The 13,352-nt window shown below is 36.7% G+C and overlaps 1 protein-coding gene across 1 annotated transcript; it reads right to left on the reverse strand.

Annotated features, from left to right (window-relative positions):
• Window positions 1-8,168: 8,168 nt before the first annotated feature.
• On the reverse strand, window positions 8,169-10,729 carry LOC121386178. The gene has a single exon (XM_041516989.1). It carries the CDS (start codon window positions 10,229-10,231, stop codon window positions 9,494-9,496), a length of 738 nt encoding a protein of 245 aa, XP_041372923.1. The 5' UTR covers window positions 10,232-10,729; the 3' UTR covers window positions 8,169-9,493.
• Window positions 10,730-13,352: the final 2,623 nt, after the last annotated feature.

A 13,352-nucleotide genomic window follows, 5' to 3' on the forward strand; every position in this document is an offset into this window, starting at 1 on the left:
GTGTGTGTACACCAGTTTGGATTCACAGAATGGAACATTTGGTATAAATACAATATTCTTTAAATTGGTGGATTATCAATAATTCACTATTTGGGTAAAACATAGACGCATAGAATTAGTTGATAACAGTATTTTTGTATCTACATAAATCCATGTTAAATATTTGAACATGCTCCCCCAAACGTCCAGATTCTTGATGGTGAGAGCAAAAATACTGAAAATAAAAGTAATTTCTTTTAGGTACATGTGAATTATCTAGTCAGTTTTGTCAGTTTTTCTATATAGAGAGATTGAATACATTTTTAATCTTTACTCAGTTTAACTTGCCATCTTGAATGTCACGTCCTGGCTGAATGTCACGTCCTGGCTCAAAGTTTGAGGTGGTTATTTTAATCATTTAATACAATCAGTCATCATTATACCTTTTATTTATACTTGGAACATTGAGAAGAAGGAGAATTAAAAAGGATTTTTATTTCTGAAAAATAGTTTTTAAATTAAACTAACTTTTGTATGTCAAATCAGCCAGGACGTGACATTATATATTTTGAAAAATAATTTAAAATATTAATTATGATATGAACGAAGGGAAAGTAGTATTTTCATATGCAGTATATTTTAGATATGATGTCCTGATACATAATTTTTAAATTTGACATAACAGTAATTAAATATTACCAAAAAACAAATGTCACGTCCTGGCTTACAAATTGTTTTTTTTTCTCCAAATAAAACTGTCATTAAAACCCATAAAACATAAGTAAATTGGCAATAAAAGTATATTTGTATGTGCTTAAGGGTGTTAACTTTAAGCTATAATAAAAATTTAGTTTAACAGATCATTTTGAAATCTTCACACCCATGGACCAAATACCACGGAATGGCCCATAAACAGATTGACTGCTAAATTGGTACACGGTGAAAATCTTGATAGATCATAGATGCATTCATGGTTGCACCTGTTGGTGTTTTAACTAACGTTAACAACAAAGTTTGGTGTTCACAATGCGATTATACAAGGGCTTCCCTTAATTAGTTTTTAATCCATGTCATTGTTTAAAAATTATTTCTTATTATAATGCGTGGATTTTATTTCACATTACCAAACAGAGATGCCATGCATAAAATGTGGTTGCGAAAAGGTATGCTTTTTGGTAACGAAATGATATGCTTTTTGGTTACGAAAAGTATGCTTTTTGGTTACGAAACGGCATGCTTCAGTGATGCACAGCACATAATTGCTCATTTAATGCTTATAAAAGATACTGAGTGATTATTACAACAATTTTTTTGCTAAATGTTACAATATGTTTGTAATATAACATTATAATTGTGTATTTAAAAAATATATTAATGTTAGGTGTAATGTATGACATTATTTAATTGGTTACGAACTGGTATGCTAGTGGTTACAAAACGGTATGGTACGTGAATGAATGAATGAATGGATGTTTAACGACACCCCAGCACGAAAGATACATCGGCTGTTGGGTGTCAAACTATGGTAATGCAAATAAATAAAGTGATGATCAACATCAATATAAAAATTCAAGGTTTAAAAAAAAACAGTGTAAAGAACTGTGCAAAAACACAAATATCACAGAATTTTACGGATACTGAATTTTACTCAAACTTCAATTTTGTGCTGTATTGGCCATTCTCAAAGAGAATGTTACACCCCTGCACCACGGTGAGGTTACAGCACGCGCAGGGGGGTATGGTACGAACAGGTTTGGGTGCGAAACGTCTAGAAACCATACACGTCACGTGACCATCCTGTGTCGAACCGTCCTGTGCAGAGCCGGCTCTGCACACAGGGTGGTAAGCTTTTGGATACGTATAAGGTCATTGAAAGATTTTAAAGCTCCGAAAATCGTCTTGGGTTATGACCATTCGAGAACAACAGATCGTCAAAGCCGGCTACCAGACAATTTCGATCGTAGAGTTTATTATTTTGATCGTAAAATCACCTTTTTTGGCAACATTTTCACATAGTTTTTAATCTAATGATTCCTACATTTGTTATTTCTTTGATAATAGTCTTGACTTGTGTTTATATCGAGTACTTCCTTACCACGTATTTTGAAATTTCCAACGAAGGTTGTCTACACTGGCGTTCCTCGTGTTTGCTTCTCAGTCGACACTCAGAGCTAGCCTCGGAAAACGGCATGCACGCCCTATTCGTATTCGAGTTAAAAATATGTTTAATCTGAAGAACATTAAATTCTCTAAATTATGGTGCCCAATATGTGTGTGTGTGTGTGGGGGGGGGGGGGGGGGGGGGGGTTGAGCTGATTTTATGGTAGAAAATTGCGTTTGAAAGTCAAAATTGTGAAATCTTGTCGTTTATGAAGGAATGTATTATATTTTGAGGTCGGAAAGTATGGATTGTTTTATACGTATAGAAAGCTTGGAATCTCCTCTACATCGTGGTATCAGGTCGTTTCGCCCTTATTCCCGATTGCCCCGTGTCGTTTCGCCCCAATACCGGGTCGTGTCGCCCTCTTTATGTAACGGGGTAAAAATATATGACACTGTATGTATGTATGTTTTATTTTATTTGCTACTTATTTTATAATATTTTATTAATGGGTTATTTCGTTTGTTTTTAGGATATTCGTCGTAGAGAATACCCTATTAGACAACGCCCTAACCTTTCTTTCCCGTCAAATTGGAGTTTAGCCAATGATATTTTATTCTGGTGTCATGTGACATTGGTCACGGCTAGTCCGTGCCACATTCACATTGAACAGCAACAGAGGTTTTGGATGTATATATTCTGATAACATATAACTGTTAAATAATCCAAGCCCGTAGCCAGGATTTTTGAAGGGGGGTTCTTTTTGGTATTAAAAGGGCACTTGCGAGCAACACTTGGCTGGGGGCTGCCTAGGGCCCCCGGTGGGGTCTAGGGCCAAAGCCCCTGGTGGGGGTTAATTGATTTCATAGGCCAATAAATATATAAAAAACAGGCAATTAGTTGAGAGTTTTTAATAACAATAGAGAAAAACCATGGGTCATGCACCAATAATCCTAGTATGATATAAACTCCAAAGGGATACAACCAACCATGAACAAAAATGGCTTGCATCACTTTGTATTTTGTACCATAGGGCCTACTGTAATTTTGTTAAGACAGAATCAGTAAAATAAAGAACTTTGAAACATATTTGTATGTCTTGTTATTAAGCATGGATAATGCTAGTAAACTGCATTCTTCTAGGTTGTTTCCTACAAAAAATGTCAATTACACTACTGGTTGGAATTTCTGTGTCATAATGTATGTGCATCATTGCAAGGGAGGTTAGCCGATCCTGACCCATGCTTCACCGCATGTAGTTATTGAGCCTTCTCATGGCACTGAAGCTACGTTCACAAATGCAGGATGTCACAGGAATGACACAGCCGATCTTGAGAAGAATAAAAAATATTTGGAAATTGCACTTCATTACACTGTTTAAGCCCATCTGCACAGTTGTTGGGAATTTGTGCAGAATCTGGTAACTTCTTAAATTTCATTTGCCAACCGATTAATTCTTCTTCCAGAAGTTCTGGGCAAGACAAGTCATCGTCATACAACTCGGCACAAGCTATGATGTCCTCGTAGCCGATATCCTTGGTTAGAAACACACTTGGAACAAGTGCCAATAACTTTGAGGCCTTCTTACAAACATCGCAGAATTGGCTATCAAGTTCTGCAATGATATGATCGATAAATGGAATTGCAGTATTCCTTAGATAGTACTGCAAAGGGCTACTTGACACGGCATTGTCACGGTGCATCTGATTTTTCGCAACCCGTGGTACTGTTGGTTCAGTGCCAACTGAAGCAGCTACAGAAACAGCATGCTGGTACACTCCTTCAAAGTAGCTATCGAAATCATTTCTTATTTCCTTGTACTCTTCCTTTACTCATTCGATCACCGAAACAGCACTTACAATATCACTTGCTTCTTTTTGTAGAAGAACAGTAATGCCATGCAATCGAGATAAGAGTTTGTAAACGGTCGTAAATGTAATGATGAATTGAAAATCACACAGGGAATTGAGAAGAGATGATGCCCTGGCCTTGCTGTTTCTATCCCAGTTACCATTCCGAGCCAAATCTGCATCGAAACCTTCATCGTTATGCAGGCCATAAGCGATAACTTCCAAACATTTCACTATGTAGATATATGCCTGGTAGAAGTGCTGGTACGCTCGGTGTCGTTCTGCCCATCTCGTCTTGCAGAGGTCTAGCAGAGACTTCCTTCTTGATGTATCATGGGGATTGCAAGTCCGAATGATGCTCGATAGGAGGGCCTCGCGCTTAGGACTGCTGTTGAAGAATAATGATGTCTCCTTTAACTTGTCCAACATGTTCCTTACTGGTGTTAATGCAGAGGCGTGTGCCAGGACTAGATTAAGGCAGTGACTGCTACAGTGTGTATAAACTGCTAATGGGGCTTCTTCACGTATTCTTGCTTGAACGCCAACAGTGTTGCTAGACATCGATGCAGCACCATCATAACCTGGTCCTCTTAGGTTTTCGACAGGTAGGCCTGCGTTTCTTAATGTTGTTAACAGTGTACATGCCAAGGCTTCTCCAGTAATTCTGATCACAGAGACAAATCCCAAAAATTCTTCACGGACATTATTTTCATTGTCAACAAACCTGAGGCATACTGTTCTTTATTGTGCGTTGTTATCTAATCAGCCATAATGGAATAGAGTTTAGGTTGTCTAACTTCATCAATAAGTTTTGCTTGTAGGATGTCTTCACCAATTATGTTTATCAACTGATTCTGAATGTCGGGAGATATGTATTTACCATTCTTTTGCCTTGCATCCTTAAGATGATGGTTTAGAACTTCATTGTCTCTACTCATTAGCTTAAGTATTGCCAGAAAATTTCCCGGGTTTCCTGGCTGGTCAAAAGACAATTGCCTCAACAATACATGACAATATTTCTCGGTTTTCACGTATCATCTCCATTTTCTTCTTCTCCAGAAGTACTGGTACCGCTCTATCTGTATGCAGTAAATTCTCTTGAAATATTTCAGAATCAGTAATAGCACTAATGTGTGATTTTGAAGTCGCATGATCCTTGAAAATATGAGAACATCGTGTCCATTTGGTGAATGACAGATTTACAAGGGAGCCTCTACTGCTACGGTCCTTTGTAAAGAGGGCACAGTAAATACAGAAGACACCATCAAGCCTTGCACTATAGACAATCCATGGGTACTTTTCAATCCAAGAATACTTAAAAGAACGATTACAGCCATTCATGAAGACAGCTGGAAAAGCATACCTCGAGTCTGGTCGATAATGCTTTTGAAGCAAATGCAAAGTCTGAGCTTTCAGTTTAGCAGTTATTTCTGCAGCTGACATTGTCGCATCAGTGAACTGACCCAAGTCATCTGGAAGAGGAACATTATTATTATTGTTATTTTTATTTCATTACCCGAGCGGTCACTCATAAGAGGGAAAATATTTTCAATATTTTCTCAGTGAGAAATATTCTGCATTGGTCTAACGAACAATACTATTGGACAATTTGACACTTACAACCAACGGCTTTGTCGGTACTAAATATGACGTCATCACGATTTGACAAACACACACAATTACGTCATGTAGTTTAAGGAGTTTGCGTTTACGGCTCTCTGTGTTTGGTGTTAAATTTATAACAAAATGTCATTTTAATGCAATTCATTATAGATTTTAAAGCAGAATAGAGAGAACTTGTGTTTTTGAAAATTATCTATGAACGTGTTTAAATTAGAACGTTATAGTAATTCTCAGAACAGTGCATAAAGTGGTTTACATCGTTCCTATACAGGTCGGCCTTCGTGCATGTGCGTGGAAAATAAAGGTTTTTAGAGAAAAAATAGCTGAGGTAATAAATAGAATAACAAACTCGGTACCAGTTATTATCAAATTTATGTCCCTCGTGAAATAATTTTCATTTGTCACTCGCTAAAGCTCATGACAACTGAAAATTATTTCACTTGGGACATAAATTTGATAATAACTGGAAACTCGTTTATATCCTTTATATAGTTACTGCAAGTATTGATTGAGGCAGAGTATATTTTAATGTCTGTCTGTTGACATCTTACAAATTTAACTCAAATTTAATATGCATACCATAGAGTGTTTCAACTGATTGAAGATCATCATCATTGCTCTAAATCACTTCAATTTGGTCTGGATGGTCTCCACTGGATTCTAAAGTTGTGTCCACTAGACTTTCTTGCAATTCATTGCCATGGTTTAGAAGATTAATTCCATCAGAGTTAGTAGCACTACCAGAAGCATCGGTAAGTGAATCAGATTGAGGCCCATTAGTAAGAAAATAAAACATAAGCATTGTAAGTTCTAAATTTTGTGAAGAATGACAAGCCATGAGCCGGCTGCCCATAAATTATAATTGATTTTAAATAAGTCCATGATGATGATAGTTAAAAGTTTGTTTGTTTTGTTTAACGACACCACTAGAACGCATTGATTTACAAATCATTGGCTATTGGATGTCAAACATATGGTAATTGTGACACGTAGTCAGAGGAAACCCACTACATCTTGTTTCATGTTGCAAGGGATCTTTTATATGCACTTTCCCACAGACAGGATAGCGCATACCACGGCCTTTGGTATACCAGTCGTGGTGCACTGGTTGGAACGGACGAAAGCCCAATCAGAGAATTGGTCCACCGAGGCGATTCGATCTTTCGACGACCAAAGGACCTCAAGCAAGCGCTCTACCGACTGAGCTAGATCCCGCCCCCATGATGATGATAGTTATTATTAAATTTGGTTTTCAAATTAAACATTTGCAGTGATTATTTCCATACCTTTTGTTGAAGAATTCCATGAGCTTCTTGCATTGTTTTGCCGAACCTTGTAGTTTCTGAAGCTCTTCCCTCACTTTCCTTTTCGTCGACGGCATATTATTATAGGCCTAGGCCTATGCCAGCCAGGACACAATTCAATAAATTACTAGGTCAATTACTAAATTGTAGGTCTAATATTAGTCTACAATTTTGCTGTTAGTCAATATAACATGTGGGCATAATCATCCACTTCAACAATTCTATTCATGTGATTAGGGCAGGCCATCAAAATGTCATCCAATTAACCCTCTGAAGGCTGGTGTTGCAAATTTGCAACAATACATTAAGTAGGCTGCATTTATTATTTTGTTTAATGTTACATATAAAATTGAGTGTCAGTTGGCTAGAGTGTAACATTGTTTCAATATTGTAATAATTCGTTCTGATATATAACAAAAGGGGATGCTCTGGGTGTCACTGAAAAATTGTCGGTTTCAGCATGTTTCAGAGTGGCAGGACATGACTCGGGGGGGGGGGGGGGGGAGGGGCGGCTCCAGCGTAGTATGAAAGGTCACTTCAGAAAAAGGGGGGTTCGTTCGAACCCTACGAACCCCACTGGCTATGGGCTTGTAAACTATAAATTGGTATCCTTGACGATGTGTATTTTGTCAAGTTGAGAGATGTATAACATTTTCATTGTATGATGATGACACGGTGTTTTACCAATTACATATTTTTATATACTATTTTCAGGACCTTTATTTGACGGTTGCCAAATAAACGGAATCCTACCCAGCATTGTTGTTGTCTTTCTGATTAGAGGGATTTAACCCAAATGCTACAATGGAGCCGACGTAGGGACTCGAGATGACGTCGTTTCCTGTGTTGAGACAATCCGTGAACGGACAGACGGACAGTGTTGTGTTGGACATTGAACAGTACAAAAACTTGCTCAGTGAGCATTTTGTGTATTGTGTTCTGTGTATTCTCTATTCTCAACTGCAGTTCAATTTAATGCGAGTAGAAGCTTGTTTTATTGACAGAGCTCTGGTATGTGTGTGTTTATGTATATATATATATTTTTGTAATAAGGTGAATGTAAATTTTTTATATAACCACTCATCAAATGTTAAAATACTTTGAAATGTTGATAGTATCATTTGTTTATCACTTGTGAGATATTAGATATTTTTTCTGTTGTACATCTCACAATCTTTGATTTTTGTTAGGACTGTTAAATCTTGTTTGATGAACATGTCATGACTTTAGTGATATAATAGGAAGTTGTGATTTTATAGTTCATTTTTTTATTTTATTGTTGTTGTTTTTAGTGTGTGCGTGTGTGTTTTTGTTTTTTTAAATATTTTTTTGCTTGGTTATATTTACGTTACACACTTGGTCAACATAGCTGTAGTTGTGCTTACCTGTTGAGTAGTTTGTATTTTGCAGTTTGAAAGCTAGTTTAATTTCGCTCATATTTGCGAATTAAATGTGTATTGTAGGTTAGTTTAATATAAACTTATTAATTAAATTTCAATTAAATTAGAAATTTAAATTTAAATTTAAAATTTAAAATTGAATTATTATTTATTTATTTTTATTTTTTATTGCACGTGTTCAACTCACAACTAACATAAGCACGCACATGACAGTCCTTTTCTGACTTGATTTAGCCTTACCAGTTGTTTTCCTTTCAGCTTTCTTCATTCCTTATTCTGTGTAATAAAACACAGCTACTCGTTAATATATTATTGTGATTGACAATCAACATTTAAGGATGTCTTGATAATTAAGTGGTAGTGCTTACAATTATAATCTGCAAGGATACTGAAACACTCCTGGTTATATAGTTCACTTAGTTGTTTTATGTCCCAAGTGGTACAGGGTGAAGTTTATTTTCTATCCTGTGGTCCTCTTGGTATTATATGTGACCCGCTCTGTCAAAACCAGGCACTTGGTGATATTTTTCAAAATTGAGTAATTTCAAGTATTAAGAAAATTATGGCGATTTAAAGATACTGATGTACGGAACTCGAAAACGGAGAAAACAGGCTTAAAATTTGGACAAAGGGTAAGTTTAGATTCCATATCAAATTCCTTAGCAACCAGAGTTATTTTTTTACCATTTAGGTTTATTTTGCTTATACATGAACACAGCAACTCTCCAAAGCAATTTTAATTTTAAAAAGATTGTTTTATTCAGTTAGGATAAAAATCTTGAAAGTTTGTGTCGATTTGTTTTTCGAAATCCTGGGTTTTAGTACGGGCTAAGTGCAACCAGTTTACTTTGTCCTTGTTTACCTATTTCTGATGCCTGCTTAATTAAAATGGGTGGTGTTTTAACTACAAAATCATATTCAATAAAAATGTGTCAATTTAAACAATAATTTATTAGTATTAATGATCTGTGGGTAATACAAAAAAAAATAATAATAAAAAAATAATAATAATACAAAAAATAAAAAAAATAAAAATAAAAATAAAAAACAACAACACCACCTATTTGATAGCTAAGACACCGAAATGACGGAGATTGTCACACTGGAACACGAAAAGTGGTGCTTCACACCAGATGTATGTAATGCACAATAATCCAGATTGTCATTGTTTATGTGTGTGTAATAATTATTGCCAAAAAAAGAGCACTATTTACAATGAATGTGTCTGTTGTAATGTTATTTTCCTGTACGACGGCCACGCCCAGTACCACGAGCAACTCGTCCTCGCTTGCTCGGTCTCTGTTTAGGAGCTGTCTCCATTGCCCTTTTCTCAGTTTGCTGATTAGTATGTACATCCTCTTCCGAATCAGACTCTGTGATGATTTCTAATGGCTTGGGGCACACGAGATCCTTTGTCTCATCTTTGCAAAAGTCCCTGATCTCCTTGAACAAGTATGCCCTTCTCGCCAAGTCCATACCCTTGGGGTTGATGACATGCGGCATACCAACAGGAACTGCATCCGTCTTCTTGAGGGTGAATGCTCTCCAGTCGTCATCTGATTTCGACTTATACTTTATCACCCCTGGTTCTTTTGCTGAGAAAAAGAAGTGTTGGTGAGACTCGATTCCTGGAAACCGTCTGAAAAAGTCTGCTAGAAAAGGGGTCCAGTCATATATCGGCACTAACACATTGGCTTCCTGATCACCAACTAACTGGGTGTGATTAATTCCCTTTTCTGTCCACTTGTTGACTACATCCTGAAGCTCGGCCAAGGAGGAAACAAATGTTCGTTTAAACAGTCGTTTGAATAGGCCAAAGCACCAATCTGGCGCAAATTTAGTGTGACCTGCTAACATGAAGTGCATGTGAATTGTAGTATGAAGTCCCACAAGAGTACGCCAGCAAAGGTACCACATTACACAATTGTTTTTGTTTTGGCCACAGCAGTTGTCTGCATTGAGATCAAGGTGCATTTCACCAATTCCATAGTTGCCCAGGAAATGGTGTAGGAGGCTGATGACGGCATTTGCCCCCTTGCCACTAAAAACAGCTTAGTCAATCAAATAATTTATCTGACATGGTATTCCTTCTGCATGTGTACCGAACACCCGGCATTTCCTAGGGGTCTTAAAGTATATTGGACCAGGTTGCTGAGGATCGGCAGGATAGTGCACCTCTTGTGCATAATCGAAGGAGTAGTTAAAGTGTAAATCCCGTGTGTTGCAGCTGTTGTTTTGGTATCACTGCACTTAGCTTTGTAAAATGATCGTTCCATCATAGCAAGATGAAGGTGCTGTTCTTGTTTTCTCAATACCTCTGACTTGGACTGCTCATCTACATTCACGTGAAAGACATGAAACAATAAAAACACTTAGAATTATGCACATCATTTCAATAATCAGAGCTTCTAGATTATGGTAACCCCACTCCCACGGTTAGTGATATTCAATGTTGGGCTAGTAAATAACTACTATTGCCATGCCCGACAGGACTTCTAGATTATGGTAGCCCCACTCCCATGGCTAGTGATATTCAATGTTGGGCTAGTAAATAACTACTATTGCCATGCCCGACAGGACTTCTACATTATGGTAACCCCACTCCCATGGTTAGTGATATTCAATGTTGTGCTAGTAAATAACTACTATTGCCATGCCCGACAGGACTTCTAGATTATGGTAACCCCACTCCCATGGTTAGTGATATTCAATGTTGGGCTAGTAAATAACTAATATTGCCATACCAGACAGGGCTTCTAGATTATGGTAGCCCCACTCCCATGGCTAGTGATATTCAATGTTGGGCTAGTAAATAACTAATATTGCCATGCTAGACAGGGCTTCTAGATTATGGTAACCCCACTCCCATGGCTAGTGATATTCAATGTTGGGCTAGTAAATAACTACTATTGCCATGCTAGACAGGGCTTCTAGATTATGGTAGCCCCACTCCCACGGTTAGTGATATTCAATGTTGGGCTAGTAAATAACTACTATTGGCATGCTAGACAGGGCTTCTAGATTATGATAGCCCCACTCCCATGGTTAGTGATATTCAATGTTGGGCTAGTAAATAACTACTATTGCCATGCCCGACAGGACTTCTACATTATGGTAACCCCACTCCCATGGTTAGTGATATTCAATGTTGGGCTAGTAAATAACTACTATTGCCATGCCCGACAGGACTTCTAGATTATGGTAACCCCACTCCCATGGTTAGTGATATTCAATGTTGGGCTAGTAAATAACTACTATTGCCATGCCCGACGGCTAGTGAAAAAAAAAGAGTCAAATGTGGTAAATATGAATATCCTGCCCCCACCCAACACCCTGATGTTAGTGTTGTTAAGCTCTATATCCCCCTTTAGGTGACATCTGATTATTACTATTATTTAGTAAAATTGTATTGACTTAAAAGTAAAGTAAGGCTAATGAATTTTTAATTGCGGCTTGTACATTTTTAAAAATCATTGATCCCATGGCTAGTGGATTTTATAAAAATTATAGAATTCCTGATAATGTTGTAGCAGTTATAAAAAAAAAGAATTATATTTTCCAATCCATCTGGCAGACTGCATTGCATTATTTATTTTAAAATTAAAACCCCCAGTTGCGCTATAAAAAGGTGGTGTTATAACAGGACGTCATTATGCATTTGGAGTGCATTGAGATACATCCGATTGCTAAACTGTGAACTGGGGCATTAATGAGGTATGTTGTCCATTATGCCAATATTCACTCTAATTATACTAATAATAATAGTCATATAAAAATATTGTGTACATTTTCTATTACTCACACATTTCGCAATCACGTTATTGTTTTTTTGGCATGTCCAACAAAGATCAGATGCAGGCCTGGCTATTACAACGTAGGGAGTGAGGTGTGCCCAGAGTTTTCTGAATGTGGAACATCCAACGACTCGTTGGATCTGGTGTTGCAGCAGAACGGTAGAGGCGCCACACCTCTGTTTTGTTGAAATTGCTTGGGATCACTTTTATGTCATCCCTCTTGAATCATAGGATACGTCCTGGAAGGAGTATGGCATGATCTGCAGCGAAGTTTAATATATACCTGGTCACGTTTCGAACATCATCCAACACCAGTGCATGTTTGCTATTGGACCGTCCAACTAAAAAATTATAAAAGATAAAAAAAAGTTTTTTTTTAAAAACAAAACAAAAAAACAAACAATAAGAGGTATCACTATGACCAATGAGAGGCACCTACAAGAAGAAAAATAACTGATTATTAGGAAGTGGTGTTCCGATGATCGATTATAATCGAAAATTGATCGGTTGGGGCTCTAGCAATGTGATGATCGATTTTGAAATTGATAATCGATAGTCGCAGAAATTGTTAACCGCAGTAAATATTTCCTTGCTCGTCAGAATTTGTATTAATAAAATCCAGTATTTGTGGTCTATTATTGTGTACGTTTCTTGATTTCTAACCTTTTGAGGCTATGCCGCTATTTACCAGTAAAACTGTGTGTTCATTGACATTTATTTATTTTCGCATTTGCCATATAGAATAAAACAAACACTGAGATTTGTTTTGATTTTTTTTTTTTTAAATAAAATAAAATAATTTTATGTTACATTAAAAAAAATGCATCATTCATTCACAATTGGGACCAAGAAACTATAAATTATTACTAGGCCTATCTAAGTACGAAACAAAAACTGATTGTATAATTGAAAGTCGATCGATTAGTGATAATGGGTTATTTCGTTTGTTTTTAGGATATTCGTCGTAGAGAATACCCTATTAGACAACGCCCTAACCTTTCTTTCCCGTCAAATTAAAGTTTAGCCAATGATATTTTATTCTGGTGTCATGTGACATTGGTCACGGCTAGTCCGTGCCACATTCACACTGAACAGCAAGCCATCAACACACGACATAATACTTTGCTATTCTCAACTATTTCTAGATTATTTTTTCATCTTTTCTGTGACGGTTAAACAGGTTTGACTAACATGAATTTATATATTTATATAATTATTGTCACATTATGTTCCATTATGATTTAAGTATTAACTATTGATAGATATAAAATCATAATCTGTATTAAACTATTGATATATAT

The sequence above is a fragment of the Gigantopelta aegis genome, chromosome 12, assembly GCF_016097555.1.
Source record: "Gigantopelta aegis isolate Gae_Host chromosome 12, Gae_host_genome, whole genome shotgun sequence".
Classification (NCBI taxonomy): domain Eukaryota; kingdom Metazoa; phylum Mollusca; class Gastropoda; order Neomphalida; family Peltospiridae; genus Gigantopelta; species Gigantopelta aegis.